At 39.8% G+C, this 23,296-nt stretch overlaps 1 protein-coding gene across 1 annotated transcript in view; it reads left to right on the top strand.

Moving 5' to 3' along the window:
• Positions 1 to 95: 95 nt before the first annotated feature.
• The window catches only part of LOC150080799 (putative oxidoreductase ZK1290.5), a 99,195-nt gene continuing 75,994 nt past the window's right edge, over positions 96 to 23,296 (top strand). Inside the window, exons 1-2 of the mRNA XM_090381401.1 lie at positions 96 to 493; positions 5,723 to 5,847. Of these exons, the coding sequence (XP_090237527.1) occupies positions 409 to 493; positions 5,723 to 5,847 (210 nt within the window). The 5' untranslated portion in view covers positions 96 to 408. The remainder of the gene's footprint in view (positions 494 to 5,722; positions 5,848 to 23,296) is intronic.

The raw sequence follows: 23,296 nt of genomic DNA, 5'->3' as shown, positions 1-23,296 counted from the left end.
CGCTGTACATGGAAATACAAATTACCGGCAGAGATGGAAGTTGTCAGTGTGAGAATCGCTTGGTGCTTCAGATGGAGTGGTATTATTCTTGGTGTCGGTGAAATTTTTTCTTTTTTTTATTTGGAGACAAGATAGGTCTAATGATTGTTTTTGCTGGTCCAGTTACCTGTTATCCGCATTTCCTTAGTTTCATATAAATTTCGACTTCAACGAGGCATGCTTTCCTACCTTGTTTTTCTTGATCTGTATATTACATATCTGATTTTGAACGCACATTAAACAGAACTGGCAGACTACACAGAATATTTCGAAAGGTGGAATCCACTGCCAAGGATTTGCCCTATAATTCTTTCGTACTGTAAATATCTACCATTTTCTACGTTTTGCCGAAAACCACAGACGACAAATATGCCCGGTACTGCAGGCGATGATTTGTATGGTCCGAAGGAGGTCGTTTTGCATAATGGAATTAGAATGCCAATCCTTGGAATTGGTGAGCCTGAGATTTATATTATAATTCATATCTGATTAAGTTTGTGGACCTAAGTTTATTCGGACGAAAGTATATACTTCACTATACCATATGTGCTTGTACCGGTAAAATCATTATAGGGATTTTATTTTTCTTTTTTATTGAAATGTATATTTCCTTTGAAATAATTCCTAACAGAAAGAAATGGGTATGCTAGTAATTTGGAGATTATGGCAGCCAGCTTCTCTCTTTTACACAAGTAATTACAGACCAGTTAGTTTAACTTCTGTTCTGGGAAAAATAATGGAGCCACTGGTTAAAGATGCATTGCAGGATCAGCTAGATAAGACTACAGTTATAATTCAGACACAGCATGGGTTTGTTTAGGGAAAGCCCTGTCTGACAAATTTGATTGGATGCTATGATGTGGTTGCAAAGGAACTAGATGTAAAAAAAATAATTTTGATATCATGTACTTAGATTTCAGAAAAGCTTTTGACACTGTTACACATGGAAGACTACTGTACAAATTGGAGCAGTATGGTACTAAGGGTAAGTTGCTACAATGGATAAAAGGGTGGTTGAGTGGGAGAAGACAGAGTGGTAATCAATGGACACTGCTCTTTGTGGACTAATGTTATTAGTGGAGTGCTCCAGGGTTTGGTGTTGGGCCAAATGTTGTTTTGCATATTTATCAATGATATTGATGTAGGTATATCAGTCTTAATGTTGAAGTTTGCAAATGACAAAGGTTAGCAGGGTTGTTAATGATATTAATGGCAGTGTGCTACTGCAACAGGATTTAGAAAATTTGGGAAGATGGGATGAGAAGTGGCAACTGAAGTTTAATATTGACAAATGCAAAGTACTGCATATGGGTAGAAGTAACCCCAGATAAATGTACCAACTGTGTGGTAGAAAATGAAAAAGACCTAGGAGTAATTGTGCAGTCAGATATGAAGTTTTCTGATTAATGCAGACAGGCAGCCAGAGCAGGTCATGGGGTGTTGTCAATGATATACAGCAACTTTGCCAGTAGGGAAAAGGTGATTATCCCTTTCTATAAGGCAATGGTCAGGCCACACCTTGAGTACTGCGTGCAGGTCTGGTGGCCCGATTTTAGGAAGGATACAGATTTGCTTGAGCGTGTACAGAGAAAGGCAACAAGATTGGTGAGGGGAATGAAGGGATCCTCTTACCAGGAGAGTAGTAGTAGTAGTGGCACATGATGCAAGAAAGCAAGTGTAGGAGCTTATGCAGCATCAGCCAAAAAAAAAAAAAAAAATCACACCATTCCCTCCAAATGCCTGTCCAGTTTCTCCTTAAATTTATTTAACCTATCAACTTCTACAACGACAGATGGAAGTTTGTTCCAGCAATTAACCACCCGCTGGCTAAAGGCAAATTTCCGCACATCTATTCTACATCTGTCCTTTCTTAATTTGAACTTATGTCCCCGTAGGTTGGTAATCTGAACAATGGAAGGATCCCATCAGAATTCAGCGTGCTCAACCCATTCAAGGCCTTATAGACCTCAATCAGATCACCGCGCAGGTGCCTAGTCTCCAGCCACTGCAATTTGCAGAACTTAAGCCTCTCTTGGTAAGAGAATCCCTTCATTTCCCTCACCAATCGTGTTGCTCTTCTCTGTACACGCTCAAGCAAATCTACATCCTTCCTAAAATGAGGCCTCCAGACCTGTACGCAGTACTCAAGGCGTGGCCTGACCATTGCCTTATACAGAGGGACAATCACCTCCTTTTCCGGGGTTCGAGCCCGTCACCACCAAATACGGAGGATGCGGAAAGGTCAGGGAATGACCACCGCACATCCCCGGAGCAATATGGCCTTAGTTGCTAATGCTCCTAAAAACCAAATAACAACAACAACAACAACCTCCTTTTCCCTGCTAGCAAAATTCCTATATATCATTGACAAAACCCCATGACCCGCCCTAGCAGCCTGTCTGCACTGCTCAGAAAACTTCATATCTGACTGCACAATTACTCCCAGGTCTTTTTCATTTTCTACCACCTTAAGTGTAGTACCACACAGTTGGTACGTTTCTCTGGGGTTACTTCTACCCATATGCAGTACTTTGCATTTGTCAAGGTTGAACTTCAGTTGCCACTTCTTAGCCCATCTGCCCAAATTATCTAGATCCTGTTGCAGTAGCACACTGCCATTACTGTCATTAACAACCCTGCCAACCTTTGTGTCATCTGCAAACTTCGACATTAAGCCTGATATACCTTCATCAATATCATTGATAAATACACAAAACAACAGTGGACCCAACACCGAACCCCGTGGGACTCCACTAATAACATTAGGCCACGAAGAGCAGCACCCATTGATTACCACCCTCTGTCTTCTCCCACTTAACCATCCTTTTATCCATTGTAGCAACTTACCCTTAATACCATTCTGCTCCAATTTGTACAATAGTCTTCCATGTGCAACAGTGTCAAAAGCTTTCCTGAAATCCAAGTATATGATATCAAAATTATTTTTTGCATCCAGTTCCTTTGTGACCACATCATAATAACCAATCAAATTTGTCAGACAAGACTTTCCCTTAACAAACCCATGCTGTGTTTGAATTATTGCTGCAGTCTTGTCTAGATGATCCTGCAATGCATCTTTAACCAGCGACTCCATTATTTTACCCGGAACAGAAGTTAAACTAACTGGTCTGTAATTACTCGTGTCACCCTTCGATCCACCTTTGTGAATTGGGGACACATTTGCACATCTCCAGTCCCTGGGAACCTCCCCTGAGTCCAAGGATGCTCTCATAATTATGGCTAAGGGTTTGCTTAGTTGCTTTGCCGCCTCCTTTAAAATAACTGGATAGATCCCATCCACCCTAGGTGCCTTTCTTATGTTTAACTTCAACAATTTCTCCTCCACTTTGCTCTCAGTTATTACAAAATCATTAAGCACACTGCTACAATGTGATAACCTTCTTCCATTTTCAAACTGTAATAATTCCTCACGTGTGAATGTAGATGCAAAATACTCATTCAGTTTGTTTGCTATCTGAGCAGGATCATCAACAGTCGAACCATCGATGTCAAGTGGACCAATCATATTAATCCCCTTCCTTTTAGAGTTTATATAAGTAAAGAAATCCTTGCTGTTTTTCTTAGCATCTTTTGCCAAAGATTTCTCGTAATCCGCCTTCGCCTGCCGAACCTCCTTTGTGACCTGATTACAGACTAGCTTATATCTGCCACAGGCTTCTGCGTCACCTGATAATTTATATGCATCCCATGCATTTTTCTTCTCTGTCACGAGTCTCATTAGTTCATTTGATAACCATTTAGGCCTAAACCTTGAACGATATTTCTTAATCGGTATATAAAGTCTAGTAGCTTCCACGATTAATTCCTTGAATGCTTCCCACTTAGAATTTACGGTTTGTAACATCGTCAGTTGATCCCACTGTACAGAATTTAAAAACTGTCTGAGACCACTGTACTCCCCTTTACGGAAGCAAAAACCCTTTCCTTTACCCCTGACGGTAGTTACCTCTTTGAGTAAATCCCACTTCAGCACACTGTGATCACTGCCACCTAGTGGTTCCTTTATCTGCAAATTCTTAATACACGAATGATCACTGCTGATAACCAGTTCAAGAGTGTTACTTTCTCTGGTTGCCTCTCGAACATGCTGCTGCAGAAAACAATCATCCAATAACTCCACAAAAGTCTGACTAGTGTGTGAGTGACCAACCCACAAGTTCCAGTCAATATCTGGGAAGTTAAAATCCCCCATTATAAGACATTCTGATTTACTGGCCCACTCTATTTCTCTGTACAATTGTTCATTGTACTCATTCAAGTCATTAGGCCTATAACACACTCCTACTCTTATGTTTCCTTTCGCAGTGCTTATCTCACACCAAACTGACTCAACAGAGCACTGTTCATCTATATTAACTGGGTGCACTTCCTTTGATTTTATGTTTTTCTTAATTAACAGCATAACACCCCCTCCCTTTCTGTCCTGTCTATCCTTTCTGTACACATTGTACTCCCCAAATTCCAGTTCTGCATTCCTTATATCTTTGTGACACCACGTCTCTGCTATCCCAACAATATCCGCCTTTGATGTCTTGACCAACACTTCAAATTCATCAAATTTATTTACTATACTTCTAGCATTGGTATACATGCAAGCATACATGCTCCTATGCCTATTCCCTGTTACCCTAACACATCCCATATACCCAACTATTCCATGATGACTGCCATCCGTCCCTGAAACCCCCAACACCCCTCGCTCCAGGTCGCTTCTTATTCTAATAGAAGTTGTGCAAGAATCACCTTCACCTCTGCCTGCGGTTACTGTTAAACTATTAGTCTTTGTATCTTAAGTTCTGATAAGAACTTTAGAGGCTTAAGTTCTGCAAATTGCAGCAGCTGGAGACTAGGCTCCTGCGAGGTGATCTGATTGAGGTATATAAGGCCTTGAATGGGTTGAGCACGCTGAATTCTGATGGGATTCTTCCACTTGTTCAGATTACGAACCTAAGGAGGCATAAATTGAAATTGAGGAAGGACAAATATAGAATAGAAGTGTGGAAATTTGCCTTTAGCCAGTGGGTGGTTAATTGCTGGAACAAACTTCCATCTGTAGTGGAAGTTGATAGGTTAAATAAATTTAAGGAGGAACTGGACAAATATTTAGAGGGGATTGTTTTGTATTTTTTTTTTTTTTTTTTGGCTGATGTTGCATAAGCTCATACCACTACTACTACTACATTAATGGAATAGACCATTATGTTGCTTATGTATAATCTGTGTCCTACATCTGGCAATAGTTTAAATATTATTATTAACAAAGGATTAACCATTTTATGGCATACAAGTAATCCCGAATTCAGCACGAGAATGTTCTGTTTATGAGACTAGCATTAATTTTTTAAATGATACTGATGCAGTTATTAGATAGATGATGTTGCTGTTAGAGAATTATATTCAAGCAGGTTATTGTTAATGTTTTATTTTATACCAGTTGATTATTATATTGATCCTGTAACAATAAATAATGAAATTTCTGTTTACACTGCATAGCCACACCAGAAGGGTCTGTACTTATTCTTGTGCTATAATACAATTCACAGAATAACCTGGCTATTATTATTATTATTACATAAATTAATCCACTACCAGATGGGTTTATCTTGCAAACGATCTCATTTCTTTAAAGAATATGCTAACATTAGTTATGTTTTACCATTAGGTACTTCTCATAGTGGAGGATATTCACATTCAGCAGTTGTATATGCATTAAAACATTGTGGTTACAGACTTATTGATACTGCCAAACGGTATGGTTGTGAAGAGCTTTTACAACTAGCTATTGAGGTGAGTCGAAGCATTTGAAATAACATCACTGTAATATATTAAGTGATTTGCATAATGTGAAAGTTTATTATGAGGTCAGAGATAAAATTGTTTTGCCCGTGCATATTAAATGTATAGTATCTAATAAATTATGTAAGATAGTTTTTGAAAGAGTTTGTAGCATTGTTTTAAAGTAGAGCTCATAACCACAACTTCATAATTATGTTGCAAAGCTATGCTTCTTATTCTATTTGTAGTTATTCCACACTTATAGAGTGAGTTCATGGCTGCAATATTATTTTCATTTATTTTGAATTTTTATCCAAGTTAAATTAAGTTGTTTGGGAAACAAAAAGAAGTTTGGGATCAGATATGGTAAATAACATGGGTGCAGCAGCAAATCTTACCCAACACTAAGGCATAACACATCTCAGACCTCTGGCACAGTTTGAGTTTAGTTGCAGTTCTAAAAATTTGTACATAATTTCCACCATTTTTCAAAAATTTTATTGAATTCAGAATGCATAGCAGCAAGAAAAGTCAAAAACAAGGTGTGTGTGGGGGGGGGGGTATGTGGTGTGCCGACCGGGATAGCCGTGTGGGTAAAGTGCCTGCCTGGCAACCCAAAGGTCGCGGGTTTGAATCCCACCTCGGGCTTGGATCAGAGTACAAAATGCAAAAACTTTGGGAGGTGCAATGTGGCCACAGAAGCCGATGCACCAACAACTAACAAAAAAAAAAAAAAGTGTGATATTCCACCAATATCACACCACAGAAAATTTAATATTCTTTAAACCTGCATGTACCAAAGCATGCTATACCTGAAGTCAGTGTCAAAAGATATCTTGGATCTGTTTTACCTCCTCTATAACCCAGGCTGCTAGCTCAAAAGTACTGTGATAAGAATCAGAAAATGGAGAAATATCCACCCCCTCAGTGATCCTGGAGAAAATGGATGTCCAGTTGCAAATATTCTAGGGGAAATGTTTGCATAAATCTCTGCAATAAAATTTCTTTGAGAGTTCTTGGCCTAATAGAAAAAAGTGAGAAAAGTTCATTAAATTTCTCTTGAAAAGAACTTCAATTGTACAACAAACCCTTTGCAGGAAAAGTTAAGTGTAGCACTCGCTCTTGCATGAGTAAGCACTGTGGGGCCAGATAATATTCACTATGAAATAAACCCTCTGAACACAATCTAAAGATCATCAAGTTTTATTTAATAGAATCTTTCTTGGCAGAGAATTTCCAAATAGAGAAGGCAATTGTACTTGCCTTTTCAAAACTAGGAAATAATCCAATTAACTATTGTCCCATCATTCTACCATCAGTGCAATTATGGACCCTGCACACCTCCTCGTGGCTGGGAATGGGAGGCAGGGGGCAGTGAACAAACTCGTTCTATGCCCTGTGCCTGTGAAGATGCCAGAACTGGCAAACAACGCTCAACAAAACAAACACACCACCCTATGCACCCACATTGTGCCATACTGCCGGCATTGGCACATGCCTTATACAGATGCTACAGCAGCTAATGAAGCTAAAAATGGAGCTAAACTCCAGCGACTGCCATGAAACAAACACATTTTAACATTTGATGTCCCATGAGGACACCAAATACCTTATATAGTATTTGGAAACAAATGGTCTGTTTTCCATGACACAGTGTGGCTTCTGAAAAAACTGGTTCATGCTGGATCATTTAATCAGACACTAAATGGATATTCATGATGCTTTTATTGAATCTGAACATCTGGTAGCAGTTTTCTTTGATATCAAATGCATATGACACAGCTGGGTGGTTTGGAATATTGCAAGACCTCTGTGACTTTGGTCTTAGGAGTAACCTACCAATTTTCATTAAAAACTTTTTTTTTATAATTGGCAATTTCAATTTTGTTTAGGCTCAATACTCTCTGGAGTGTTTGCCAAGAGGAGGGGATCCTGCAAGGATCTGTTTTAAGTGTCAAAATTAATTCTATCACCAAACAAATTCCACCAGCAGTAAATAATGCTCTCTATGTTGATGATTTTATGATCTTTTGTCATCCGTGCAGTATCGGGGTCATTGAAAGGCAACACTGCAAAAAAGCAGTTGATCACCATACACTTTGGTTATTGGCTTATGGGTTCTGATTTTCATTACAGAAGATTGTTTGTGCACACTTTTGTCACAAATGTAATCTTTATCCTGACCCACAAAATAGCTTGGGCAAAACAGCATCCCAGTGGTAGCAGAAGTCAAATTCCTAGGATTCATTTTTGACAAGCCGACATTTCTACAACATATTCATCAGCCAAGGACAAGGTATTTTGAAGGGCTTAACATCCTTTGTGCACTTCAGTAAACTTCATGGGGTGGAGATTGTTGTTATGCTTAATCTCCACTGAGTCCATTCTAAGCTCAATTATTTTTTTCAGGTTTATGCTTTTGCTATAGATAGTGTACTTCAGCGGTAGATCCAGGCCATCCAGACTGCCACTGGAGAATTTTGCACATCTCCTATCCAAAGCCTTTATGTTGAAGCAAATGATTCATCTCTCTCTCTCACTCACATATAAGCAGTTGTCCTTAGAGTATGCTTTTAAATTGAAATTCCTCCCCGACAACCCACCATGGGCATCAGGTTTTTGAGCCACGATGGGAAAATATGTAATACCAACACTCTTCCAAGTGATCCATTGGTATTTGAATACAAGGGCTACTGAATGAACTAAACATTTATGGTAGACAATGTTGCCCATTCACTGGGGCAACTTTTTTCACCTTGGTATGCTCATCTTCCATCCTTTGATCTCTCTCTCTCTCTCTCAGGATTGGGCTAGGCTATCACACCACCATCTGTCTACCAGCAATTCTTTGTATCATATTGAATTCAGTATTCTGATTACTGCCAGTCTATGCAGATGGTTCAAAGTCAGAATCGTATGTGGGATCAGCTTTTGCCCTCTCGCACAAAATGATATCCAAGATTCCACAAGAAACTAACATGTACTGCAGAGTTGTGATTACCAAAGATATGATATATGTACTGATTTGTTAAACATATTGCAGGCTTTATTGTCAGTGAAGTATAACCTTCATCCAATCCTGTTCCAGATTTGGCAGGTGCTTTTCTTTTTTTGTCTCACTGAATCAGAATTGCAGTGAACATTGGGATCAGGGGAAATGAATTAGCTGATACTGCTGCTAAATTGGCCTTTCCCCTGGATAACCATTGTGTGTTGATCCCCTATGCAGACTATAGGCAAATAATATGCACTAAATTATATTCCAGGTGGCAGGTCTTAACAAGAAGTACTTCTTGTTAGAGCTTGTAGCCACATTTATAAGCGTCTGAAGGGAGTTGATGGTAGAGAGGCCCAGTTTGAAGCCAGATTGTTTTGGAGATGAGAGATTTACTTCATTATAGTGTCGTTGAATTCTGACTGGCAAAAACAATAATGGTTAAAATAGTTTCACAGTTCTCACATATAGGCGGTCATCTGCCCCGAGCAGAAAAGAGCATGAGATGACTGACCTATGTAGCCAACAGCTTCCTCTCCTCAGACCCTACGTAGACTGGCCTGCCGTTGCTTGATTACAGGCTTAATCTGGTATAGTTTATTTTTTGGTCTGTCCATACCAAAGTAGGTGACTTTGGCGTTAAATACACCATGGCCCATGAGGAAGAATGTCACGTGGAGTCCTGGGTTCCACCCAGGACTCCACGTGACATTCTTCCTCATGGGTTCCACCCTGGTTCCACCCAGGACTCCACGTGACATTCTTCCTCATGGGCCATGGTGTATTTAACGCCAAAGTCACCTACTTTGGTATGGACAGACCAAAAAATAAACTATACCAGATTAAGCCTGTAATCAAGCAACGGCAGGCCAGTCTACGTAGGGTCTGAGGAGAGGAAGCTGTTGGCTACATAGGTCAGTCATCTCATGCTCTTTTCTGCTCGGGGCAGATGACCGCCTATATGTGAGAACTGTGAAACTATTTTAACCATTATTGTTTTTGCCAGTCAGAATTCAACGACACTATAATGAAGTAAATCTCTCATCTCCAAAACAATCTGGCTTCAAACTGGGCCTCTCTACCATCAACTCCCTTCAGACGCTTATAAATGTGGCTACAAGCTCTAACAAGAAGTACTTCTTGTTAGAGCTTGTAGCAAGAAGTACTTTTTGGTCATATCAATAGACTTTGCAGGGGTGTTCGACACCATTTGGTGGCAGAGCGTCCTTGACAGACTGAGAAAAGCATGTGTGCCAATCAACCTGTACACTGTCATCAAAACATACCTATCCAACAGGAAGATAGAAATAAATGCTCCCTACAGAAAGCTCACCAGACTAGTCTTTAGGGGGTACCCCCAGGGCTCCTTCCTGGGGCAACTCCTTTCGAACCTCATTCTAGACAAATTCCTGGTACTGGACCTGGGAGAAGTGAGATCCCAGGCCTTTGCTTGACTACCTTATTCTTACTGTGGCGGTGAACTCTCGAGTCCAGCTGGAGATAATGGCAAGTAGTGCACTTGACAGGTTGCAAAATTGGGCTGCTACCCATTTCCTCAGGATCTCACTCAACGAGACTTCATCAATACTATTCAAAGGAACCCTTGACCCCCATAGGCTACCACAGATTAAAATTAAATGCAAAACTATTAAATTGTCTACACAAATTAAATACCTGGGGTGATCTTGGACTTGCATCTCGCTTTCCAACTACATGTAATGTACATCAGAGATAAGATTCGGAAATACTCACCGATGGTCACTAGAGTCTCCAGAAGGGACTGGGGCCTCAACAGACAAACTCTGTCACTTTACTACAAGGCCACCCTTATTCCAATTATGACTTACGCCTCTGCAGTTTGGTTCCACAAAGCCACCAATCTAGCCAACAAATGCCTTCGGACACAATAAGAATCATTTTACTTGGTGTCACCTGCGCCTGCTGCACGGTAAGGAATCGTGCTCTACAAGTCCTGGCGGGGGCTCTCCCACTGGACATCAAAGTAATCAGAACTGGCATGTTGTACCACCTATCTAAAGGATCCATGCGTGCCCTCCTGGACTTCACACGTGATCCAGACAATGACCAAAAACTGGAAAAAGCAAGACTCCAAAGACACCTGCAGCAGGTGTGGCAGACTAGATGGATTTAGTGATTTCCCCCTTTGACAAAGGGGGAAATCACTAAAAAGTTCATCCCAGCAGTTGTCAGGTTTTACCACAGCTTCCCGACCTGGTTTCAACCAGAACTCCATGCGACATTCTTCATCATGAGTCATGGTGCATTTAACGCCAAACTGACATATTTTGGGATCACCCAGGATCCTCTATGTATCTGTGGAGAAGTGGAGAGTTGGCATCATCTGATGTTTCACTGCGAACTCTACGAAGATGCATTCTCATCACAAAAATAACATGCCTGCTACAAAACATGGAATCACACTTACTGGACATGGCAGATGAAAGCCTTTACGAAGTTTGCGCAAAGAAAAGCCCTCTTAGCGGCAAATGTGTAACTCCTGAAAACGACCACCTGGTTTATGCCTGCTGTTGATTGACCAAAGGGGACTCAATGCTGGACTACTTGGACTCCAAACTCTACACTGCCCAATGTATGGGTAGCACAATGGCCTGGACAACTCAGCAATGCCACAAGAATGGACTCCATGGACGGGACAACTTTCCCACATATGACCAAAAACCAACCTGACAACTTGAATGGGATCGCACAATCCCAGGAAGTGCAACCAGACTTGATCTACTTGATTTGACCATGATATCTGCAGCTTTGCTGCCAGCACCATTCTGGCGATCTGTACTGACTCGCTTGGTACCTTTTTATTCCTTTCCCTGGGCGGGGATGGGCCTCTGTCTCCTCCCCTCCCGGCCACCCCTTTTTTCCTCTAGTGGGGCATGTCCCCACTGATCTGAGGTCACCTTTTCTGTAGTCTCCATATTTCTGTCTGTCTCCCCCACTCTAACTAAAATGATAGCGTACATTCCCTAAATTAACACAGCCAAATTACTGGCATCAAAATTCCAACCTCATGCTCATTAAACCATTTCGGCCTAATCAAACTCTAGCACTTATTCCTTTTTTTTATTTTTTTTTAAATAGGCCCTTGCCACTGACAATCTTTGGAAACTAGGTGGCAGGGCCTGCCAGAGTAAGAAATATAATCTACTGGGTACTTGACCTGCCTCCTCATGGCAAAGTGTGGGCAACGGTGGATTCCATTAGGGGACCAATGGCTAAAAAGGTCAGAAGATACAATGCACCACGACATTACACTACAGAACAATACCCATGTACTTTTTAAATCTCTGGCCTCTACAGAGTACTGTGTTTCACAAACAAATGCATACAGCACAGAGATGGAGAAAACCCCTGGTGCCATTAAACCCTAAATACTTTACACTTTATTGTTTTTGCCATTGCATGATATTTGTTTTGCAGATTTCATTAATTTGGCAGAACTGTTTACACTCGGCTTTATTTTAGATGACATAGGCAATATGTGTGATGTTTTTAACTTTTTAAAGTCCATTAATCTATACACCATATTTGAATTTACCATTTTGTATTTTGATATACATTTCATTCTTCTTTTGATGTGGTAATCTGTTTAGAGGTTATCAGCTATATGTTTTTTGTGTTTTCTTTATCTTGACTTGGCATATTATGGCCATAGTTGCCTATGTACCATTAAATGCCAAATAATCAGCCATCCAGCCAGACTAGTCCAAAATTGCAGGCCAGTATCACTTGCATGCTGCTTGTGCAAAATCTTTGAAAGGATAGTGCACAGGCAACTCACCTGAATCCTCGGTTAACAAATCTTGCAACTGACTATTATTACAGTTTCTGCAAAAATAGATCTACTCTTGATGTGTTCCTCAGTATTGAATCCCACATCTATAATGCTTTTTTATGATGGCACATAGTTATGGTCAACCTGTATACAGTAAGTTTTAGATACCACTTTGGATCATGGGGTCCTTATGGACATACCTCATCTGGCACTCATGGGTTACCTCCCCCCCCCATAATTCAAAGCTCTTTATAACTTCATACTTTTCATGTCTGCTATCAGAATGCTCTATCAATGCCTCATCTTCAGGAAGAAGGTATCCCAAATGGTTCAATACAGAGGACAACCTTATTTGCAATCCATATTAACCGAATTATGGCCATGATGGTGCATGTAAAATGCCAAAAAAAAAAAAAAAAAAAAAATTGAAAATTTTAATTGCCATCAAAGTGATGCAAGTGTGAATTTTAATATTCCTTTAATATAGTTTTGACTTTCAGCTGGCATCCCTGATTTTGTTAGAATTTCAGAAGTATGTCCCACCTTCCACAACAAAAAATGGAAGTTTGTTCTACCAATCAACCACCTGCCAGCTAAAGGCAAATCTCTGCATAACCATCCTTCCTCAGTCTGAATGTATGCCCCCTCAGCTCTTAATCTGAGCAAGAGGAAGAATCCCATCATTCAGCCTGCTCAACCCATTCAAGGGCTCACACACGTCAATCATCACCTCACAGGTTCCTACTCTCCAGGCACTGCAACTTGTAGACCTTAAGCCTTTCCCGGCAAGAGCACCCCTTTGTTCCCCTCACCAATCCTGCTGCCAATCCCCACACTTGCTCCAGCAACTCCACATCCCTCCTAAAATGAGACCCCAGACCTGTACACAGTACTCTAGGTGTGGCCTGACCATTGCCTTGTACATTGTTAGTTGTCTGATGGCACCGGGGGGGTTCCCCCATCTCCGTTATTGCCTTGTACAATGGGATAATCACCTCCCTGTCCCAGCTAGCAAAATTCCTATATATCATTGACAAGACTCCATGACTAGCCCTGGCAGCCCGTCAGCAATGCTCATCAAACTTCATATTTGACTGCACAATTACCCCCCCCCCAAGTCTTTTTCACTTTCCACTTCCCTTAATGTAGTACCACACAGTTGGTATGTTTCTCTTGGGTTACTGCTACCCATATGCTGTACTTTGAATTTGTCAATGTTAAACTTCAGTTGCCACTTCTCAGCCCATTTGCCCAACTTATCTAGATCCAGTTTTAGTAGCATACTGTCTTTACTGTCATTAACAACACTGCCCACCTTTGTATCATCTGCAAACTTGGACATTAATCCTGATATACCTTCATCAATATCATTGATGAATACACAAAACAACAATGGGCTCAGCACTGAACCCTGGGGAACTCCACTAATAACATTTGTCCATGAAGATATCATATATGGTATCTTCATGATATATGATATCAGAATTATTTTTTGCATCCAGCCCCCCTGAGATCACACCACAGCATTCGACCAAATTTTTCAAACAAGACTTACTGTTAACAAACCCATGCCATGTCTGAATCTTCAGTGCAGTCCTGCCCAGGTAATCCTGCAACGCTTGCCCAACCAGTGACTCCACCACTTCCCCCCGAACAGAAATTAAACTCTTAGTTCTGCAATCACTTGTGTCACCCCTCCATCCCCCCCTCTGTGAATTGGGGGATGTGTTTGCGCATCTCCAGTCCATGGGGACCCACTCCAAGTCCAAGGACATTCTCACAATCATGGCTAATGGCTCGCACCCTTCCTCCTGCCCAATATAACTGGACAGATCCCATCCACCCCAAGTGCCTTTCCCTCCCACATTTAACCTCAACAGGGTGGATAATGCAATGTTGAGTCAGTTTGGTGTGACATAAGCACTGAGAAAGAAAAAAATGAGAGTAGGAGTGTGTTATAGGCTTAATGACTGCAATGAATATACCAAACAGGGAAACAGAGTGGGCCAGTAAAACAGAATGTCTTATAATGGGAGATTTTAACTTTCCAGATATTGACTGGAACTTGTGGGTTGGTCACTCACAAGGTGGATTTATTGGATGGTTGTTTTTTTATAGCATCGTGCTCGAGAGAACCCGACCGAGTTAGTACTCTTGATCTGATTATCAGCAGTGATTATTCATGCATTAAGAATCTACAGATAAAGAAACCTTACTTAATCCATGCTGGTGGATTAAGTTAGCATATACTTGGAAAGTTGTTTTCTCTATTGCCTTTAGGGAAACCTATGTTTCAAGTACTGGATCTCATAATAGCTCTATCTGCCTTTCTTAACCCGAATGGAACCTGGATTGTTTATTTCTAGTTCAGATACAATTATCAGATATTTAATCACTGATTATGGTGACGATTCATGTTGGAACTTTTACCAAAGTGGTTTCAGAGCTGTAGCATATCCTTCCCCACTGACAACTGGTACAAACATGGTGTGTATGTTTTGCCAGATCCACCTGATGGCTCATCCAGTCCTCCTTTCATAAGTCCTTGTTTAGAAGTATTACAAAAGCCATCTATTAAAACCATTTACGAAAAAGGAGCTATTGCAATTATTTGGTGGCAGTGATAACAGTGTACTGATGTGGGATTTACTTAAAGATGTAACTACCATCGGGGATAAAGGGAAAGGTGTTGCTTTCATAAAGGTAACTATGGTGGTCTCAGACAGTTTTTAAATTCTGTGCAGTGGGACTTATGATGTTACCAACAACAAATTCTAAATGGGAAGCATTCAAGGAATTAATCTTGGAATCTACTAGGCTTTTCATACTAGGTATTTTAGCTAAGAAATACTGTTCAAGGTTTAGGCTTAAATGGATGTTAGATGAACTAATGAGACTCGTGGCAGAGAAGAAAAATGCACGGGATGTATATAAATCATCAGATAAAACAGAAGCCATTGGTAGATATAAGCTAGTTTGTAATCAAGTCGCAAAGGTAGATTACCAGAAATCTTTGGCAAAGGATGCAAGAAAAACTGACTTCTTTACCGATGTAAACTTTAGAAAGAAGCGAATGAATCAGATTGGTCCACTTGATGTTGCTGGTTGAATACTGAACATCAATTCTCGGCCCTGTGAAATCTACACAAAACTGGAACTTGGGTAGATGTTGTGACAGTTTTCCCATTTTACCACTAGTCTCATTGCCAAAATCATATACCTTCACTTATGAGCTTTTTGATTTGAATTAGCTCTGGATCAGGTTATTGAACTTTATTTCATTTGCTTTGATATATATACAGATTCTCTTAATGAACCTTCTTGCAGTGAGTCCAACCAAACAGTAACATTTTGCTGGACCCCAGGCCACTCTGGCATTGCCAGAAATGAAACTCACCTTTGCTACAAAAAACCTCAATGTTTCAAGTACTCTATACAGATTATAAAAAAAATTGGGCATAAACAGAAAATAAATTTTCTGTTTATGCCCAAAAAACAGGATTTTTTTTTTTTTTTTTTTATTTCAAAAGATAGTACTGATAGACTTTGTTAATAGTAATTCTTTCCTAACTCATCTTTTCTTACTGTTGAAAGAAAGAAAGACTTCCTCAGTGCTCATAGTGACAGACTCATCTAACGGCCAAATATATTGGCCCCAGGCGCCAAGTGATTTTGTGATAGGGACTTTGCTAATAAATTTGTGCTCTTCCTTGAAAACTAAAGTTTCCTTATTTAAAGCATTATACTAAAAGTCAATCATGTACTCCATAGTGCAGAAAATACTTTTCTAGATCAGGAAGAGAAGTAACTTTTTTTTAATACTAACCCTACTACTTGGTCACAGGATGGCACTGCTTTTGCCACCATATGACAGGCTAGTAACTTTGCTAGTAACTTGGAGGGGAAAAGGTCTCCCTTCTGGTGTGAAATGGAGCAGTAAGAAATTATTTCCCAGAAATCCACTGAATTCACAGACTAGAATGTAACAGATCGTAAACATGAAAAGCTTCAGAAAAACATGAAACTGCTACAGAGCTTATAGATCAATCCTTTAGTATACCAATCTCAGACTAAAAGTTTAATTATAAAGAAGCAATGTCTTGAAAAATGGCAATGTATCTGGCAAAGTCAAGTTGGTAACAAGCTACTCTGTGTAAGAGCACTAAATGGCACAACATGGGTAGCTAACCATTACGTACTATTGCATTTGTACCATGCATTATAATATGGTCACATCTAGACCACAGCTCTGCAGTATACAGCTCTGCCAGATCAAGTGCTTTACATTGACTTGATCTCCTACACCACAATTCTCTTACTCTTGCCAAACTGTGAAAATCCAGTGTATGTGAGAACAGACATGAAGAAGTCAGTATTAGCAATGGTCACATGGTGCAAGGAAGCCTAAAGCTTTTGCTGCACCAGCCAAAAAAAATAATAATATAAAATAAAATAACAAAAAAATAAATAAAATAATAATAATAAAAAAAAAATAATAAGAAAAGGAAATAGACAACTATGCATTTCCTTCCTACCATAGGTAATTATCCAGCTGACCTTTGAATTTCCCCAAACTGTCAGCCTCCACCACCCATGCAGGTAACTTATTCCGGTAATTTATAACTCGCTGGCTAAAATAAAACTTCCTGCAATCCAGTCTAAACATTTCCCCCATAACTTGAAATTGTGGCCCCTTGTTCTAAGATCATTTATAACCGTGAAAATTTCGACCTCATTCATTTTGCTTATGGCTCTCAGAGCCTTAAACACCTCAATCAAGTCTCCTCGAAGGTGCCTAGTTTCCAAGCTGTGCAACCCACATATTCGAAGTCTTTCCTCATATGGATGCCCCTTTTGCCAATCTCACCAGGTTGCGTTACCTGTCTTTGGACCCTTTTCAGGAAGCACAATGCACAATGTCTTTCTTTAGGTGGGGTCTCCATACTTGAACACAGTATTCCAAGCGTGGTCTAACAATAGCCTTCTATAATGGGATTATTACTTTCTTATCTCTACTAGCAATTGTTTGATAAATCATCAATAGGACACCACGGGCCTTCCTTGCAACCAGTCTTCAATGCTCAGGGAACTTCATGTCTGACTGTATCATAATAGCCAAGTCCCTTTCCTCCACTACCGACTTTAGTTCAACTCCACCAAGTGTATTCTGGGGTTACTGTTCCCCAGGTACAATACCTTACACTCTGCTGGATTAAAGCATAGCTGCCATTTTTCTGATCATTCCTTGAAGTCTATATAGGTCACTCTGAAGTGACCTATATAGATCTACATAAGGATCCGATCTGGTTTGACCTCTTCTTTGCATTTATATATGTGAAGAATTTCTTATCCCCCTATTTTGCTCTCTTTGCCAGTGATTTCTCATAATCTGCCTTGGCGGTGATCGTTAACTTCTCTACCTATCTTTACATCATCTGCAAATTTAGACATTACACCCTCTGTCCCTTCATCGATGTTTCAATTTCACATTATGAAAATCAAAACAACAGTGGTCCTAATACTGTTCCTTGATGAACTCCACTTCTTACATCAACCTAATCTGAGGAATAGCCATTTATCACAACTCTCTGCCTCCTGCCCTGAAGCTATCCAGCTATCCATCTAAGGATTTTCCCTGCGATTCCAACCTGTTTCAGCTTATAAAGTAACTGCTCATGTGGGACTGAGTCAAATGCTTTGCTGAAATCCAAATAAACAATGTCAAAATTATTCCCGGCTCTTGAATTAAGTCCAGCTCTTGAGTGACCCTGTCAAAATAGCTAACCAGATTAGTTAAACATGATTTTCCCTTTACAAAACCATGCTGAGTATCCTTCAGAATTCCATTTGCCGGTAATTTCCCACTTCACTCTTAGAACCATCCTTGTGTATTGGAGATATGGTGGCACTTTTTCCAATCCAACGGAATCACTCCAGAGTCCGGTGATGCTCTCATAATTAGCTTTAATGGTTCAGCGTACTCGCTTGCTGCCTCCCTTAAGATTATAGGGTAAATGCCATCAACCCCAGGAGCCTTACTGGCCTGTAGGCTCAAGTTATTTTCATTAAATAAACATGTGAAATTTCAACATCATTAATTACATTTTTTTTTTTTCAACTTCACTCCCATAATTTCTCATTGACGTAAAGGGTTTTTCTTCTGTAAATATCGGTGTAAAGTAACTGTTGAGTTCATCTGCAACTTCAGCTGGGTATCTAATACTATCCCACATCCATTACATAAGGATCCGATCTGGTTTGACCTCTTCTTTGCATTTATATATGTGAAGAATTTCTTATCCCCCTATTTTGCTCTCTTTGCCAGTGATTTCTCATAATCTGCCTTTGCCAACCTAATCTTTTCTGTGACACTATTACAGATCAAGTTGTAGCTGTTGTTATAGGCTTCAGTACTTCTTATTGCTCTGTAACTTTTCCAGGCTGTCTTTTTCTGCTCAAGTAATCTAGCAACTTCATTATTCATCCAACTTGGAATCCTCCCTCTTGGATTTTTTTTTTTTTTTTTTAATGGTATATAAGCACTCAAGGTTTCTGTGTTTTAAAGGTATACCATAATTGAATTGTTATTCACTCTGTGATATATTTACTCAGTTAATAGAGGCCATGTAGCATTGTTGTAACTTCCTTTCCTGAAACCCATTCCTTTGCCTTTAACTATTGCTCAATTGTTACACAATTGTAACACATCTTTATCTGCTTGCAGACACTGATCCACCACAGTGCACAAATTGCAACACCCAGCTCACTGTCCAAGTACTCATTGATTACCCCAAATACAATAGTGATTGACAAAATGTTTACCTCATTTCCCATGATGAATACTTTTTTTCAGTATTGCTGACTTTCTAGCAGATACACAACACGCAACAAAAATTTTTTACTTTTTTCAAATGGATACAACTATACAATGCAATTTAAACATGAATGACATTTATACAGATAAAACTATGTATTTAAAATTACCATTGTTGGGTGTATTATGGCCTTGTTGCCCTTGAACTGTAAAGCCTATAAACAAACATGCATTTTGTAGTGACAGTGATATCATACGTGGTAAATGTTTGCTTGCATCTTTTGTCATAGAACATACTCTCCTGCAGTTCTGCTGATCACGTACCATTATTCAGGTACATGGATGATTTTTGGCTGCTACAGATTAGTATTAGCAAATGAGGCAAGAAAGCAAGCTTATACAGCATCAGGCAAAAAAAAAAAAAAACACACCTCAATTCACTTGCCCATAACACCTCTCACATCATTAGCCCATCTCCTCGAAGAGTATGTCTAGTTCTTTGAATTTTCAAAATACTGACATTCACAACAGATGGAGGTTTGTTCCAACAACCAACTACCCACAGCTGAAAGCAAAGTTTCATATGTTCTGCAACCATCCTTCCTCAATTTGAATATATGCCCATCCTAGTGTGTATTTTCTGAGCAAGAGAAAGAATGCCATCGGCATTGGAATTTATTCACACCTTAAATGCCCCAATCACACACCTCGCAGGTGCCTACTCTCCAGACGTTAAAATTTAATTGCCTTTCTTGGTAAGAGCACCCTTTTGTTCCCCTCTTCAATCTCATTGCTCTTCTCTGCACCCATTCCAGTAATCTACATCCTTTCTAAAATGAGGCCTCTACACCTCTTTGCCGTAATCAAGATGCGGTCTAACCATTGCGTTATATACAGTGGGATAAATACCTTATCCTTGCTAACTCATGGCGTTTTGTCAATGATATCATGTAAATTATTGACAAAACCCAATGAGCTGTCCTGGCAGTTTATCTGCACTGCTCAAAGAACTTTATATCTGACTGCACAATTGTCCCCAGATCTTTTTGATTTACCGCTAACCTGAGTGTAGTATCACACAGTTGGTACATTAGTCTGGGCTTACTACTACCCACGTGTAGTACTTTGCATTCATTGAGGTTAAACTTCAGTTGCTATTTCTCGTCTGAATAATTTTTCCTATCTAAATAATTTTTCTAGAATTTGTTGCAGTGTTATACTTCGATTACTGTTATTAACCATCCTGCCAACCTTTGTGTCATCTGCAGACTTAAGGCATTAAGCCTAGTAAGTATATCTTTATCAATATCATTTAATAAATATAGCAAACAACAATGGGCCCAGCACTGAACTCTGGGGAACTCTGCTAATAACATTAGTCCACAAAGCAAAAGTTTCAGTGACAGCAATATGATACATTTTGGAAGGAAAAAAAGTGTTACAGCATCAGTTGGGGAAAAGTGCATTTAATGTTTTGAACAATCCCTGATAAATCACATTGGAATTAATAGGAATGGATTAATCAACATAGCAACAAAATCAAATGGATTGGACTTCGGATTTTTGGTTTGTTTTTTAGTTCCACATTTAGACTACAAACGAGCAATACACCTGGTAGTGCTTTTTTAAAATGGCCAATTTCCTGGAACAAACATTGCCTATTCAAATTATGCAATGTTAAGGGCATTATTGCACCTTGGACTTGAAGTGCCAAGATGCAATATGTAACATATTCATATTTTCTCTCAGAAGCAGGAAATTATGTTACATGGTGATTTTCAATGAATTATTTATTTTTTCACTCCCTAAATAATCAATCTTATACCACATGAGTTTTTTACAAGTTTATTTAGCTTTGGTTGCTGAAGTTAGTTTATTTAGCCTAGAATTTACTAAATGTGCTATATAGTTAGGTAATTCTTTGTGAACCTTGCTGGAACCCATCATCAGACCATACTTAGCTGTACTGTTAACAGCCTCTTGTATTGCCAGATGACTAGTCTCCTTAATTCCTACAGGAATCTTTAGTGAGAAACAAAAAAAAAAAAAAAAAAAAATTTTTATTGAATAACTCCTCTTCCACTAAGTTTTTTTTTTTTTTTATGTGAACCCCAAACACGAGACGTATTAGAACCTATAGTACTTAGTACCGTGCTTGGGTTGGAGGTTGAGAAGACGAAAGAAGATATTTCTTGACATTGGACTTGAACTTCTGTAGATTGTAATTTTCAGGAAATATGTATGAAGGAAAGTTGTTCCAGAAAACGGCAGTTGAATGAATAAATAAGGAAGATGAAAAGTTGGTTCTGTGGGTTTGAAGTTGGACAGTAAATAGATGTTGGCTGGTGGCGGCACGTGTTCGGACTGTTTTGAAAGAGAGAGAGAGCGGGAATTATAGAAGCCAATTCAGAAGAACAGTGCCCATGGAAGTATCTGTAGAAGAGGCATGCAGCAGAAACAGTACGTCTATGAGAAAGCGAGTGGAGAGACTCTGTTAGAGATGAATCATTAATTAACTTAACTGCCCTCTTCTGAATGGAATCAAGAAGCCTGAGAGAGGTTTTGGGGGCACCACCCCAGATGTGGGAACAATATTCATTCCATGGCAGGGCAGATTTGCGATTTATACAGAGTGAGCAGCTGTTTGGAAGAAAAGTAACGCCGAGAGCGAAAGAGAAAACCAAGTTTTTTAGATGCAGCGGAAGCAATATTTGTAATGTGCTTGTGCCAAGAGAGATTAGAAGTCAGGGTAATCCCCAAAAGAGATATATCATTTTGCCTAGAAATCAGAGTGTCACTAAAGATAAGCATAGAGCAGAAGAATCCTTTTTGCAAGATATAAGACAAGACTGAGTTTTAGAAGGGTTGAAATTAGCATTAGTAGAGGCATTTGATGCAAGAAAGCAAGCTTATGCAGCATCAGCCAAAAAAAAAAAAAAAACCCACTTCCACTTCACCCCTCTGTTCGTTCAAAATACCTGTCCAGCTGAGCCTTAAACTTATTTAGGCTATCAACCTCCACCACAAGGGATGGAAGTCTGTTCCACCAACCAACCACCCGCTGGCTAAAGGCAAATTTCCGCACGTCTATCCTACATCTGTCTTTCCTCAATTTGAATTTATGCCCTCTCAGGTGATTTTTCTGAGCTAGAGGAAGAATCCCATCAGCATTGAGCATGCTTAAACCATTCAAGGCTTTATACACCTCTATCAGATCACCTCGCTGGTGCCTAGTCTCCAGACACTGTAATTTGCAAAACTTAAGCCTTTCTTCGTAAGAGCACCCCTTTGTTCCATTCACTAATCTTGTTGCCCTTCTTTGTACTCGTTCCAGCAGCTCTACATCCTTCTTGAAATGAGGCCTCCAGACCTGTATACAGTACTCTAGATGTGGCCTGACCATCGCCTTATACAATGGAATAATCACCTCCTTATCCCTGCTGGAAAAATTCCTGTATATCATTGACAATACTCCATGAGCTACTCTTGCAGCCCGTCTGCACTGCTCAGAGAACTTCATATCTGCCTGCACAACCACCCCCAAGTCCCTTTCATTCTCTACCACTGTCAGTGTAGTACCACAGAGTTGATACGTTGCTCTGGGGTTGCTGTTTCCCATGTGTAGTACTTTACATTTGTCAATGTTAAACTTCATTTGCCACCTCTCAGCCCATCTGCTCAACCTTTCCAGATCCTGTTGCAGCAGCATAGTGTCAGTAGTGTCCTTGACAACCCTGCCAACCTTTGTATCGTCTGCAAACTTGGACATTAAGCCCGATATACCATCATCAATATCATTTATAAATACAGAAAACAATAATGGACCCAACACTGAGCCCTG

The sequence above is a fragment of the Mastigoproctus giganteus genome, chromosome 9 (assembly GCF_048544385.1).
Source record: "Mastigoproctus giganteus isolate SK-2022 chromosome 9, ASM4854438v1, whole genome shotgun sequence".
NCBI classification, from domain to species: Eukaryota; Metazoa; Arthropoda; class Arachnida; order Uropygi; family Thelyphonidae; genus Mastigoproctus; species Mastigoproctus giganteus.
This window is presented reverse-complemented; position numbering and strand designations above follow the sequence as displayed.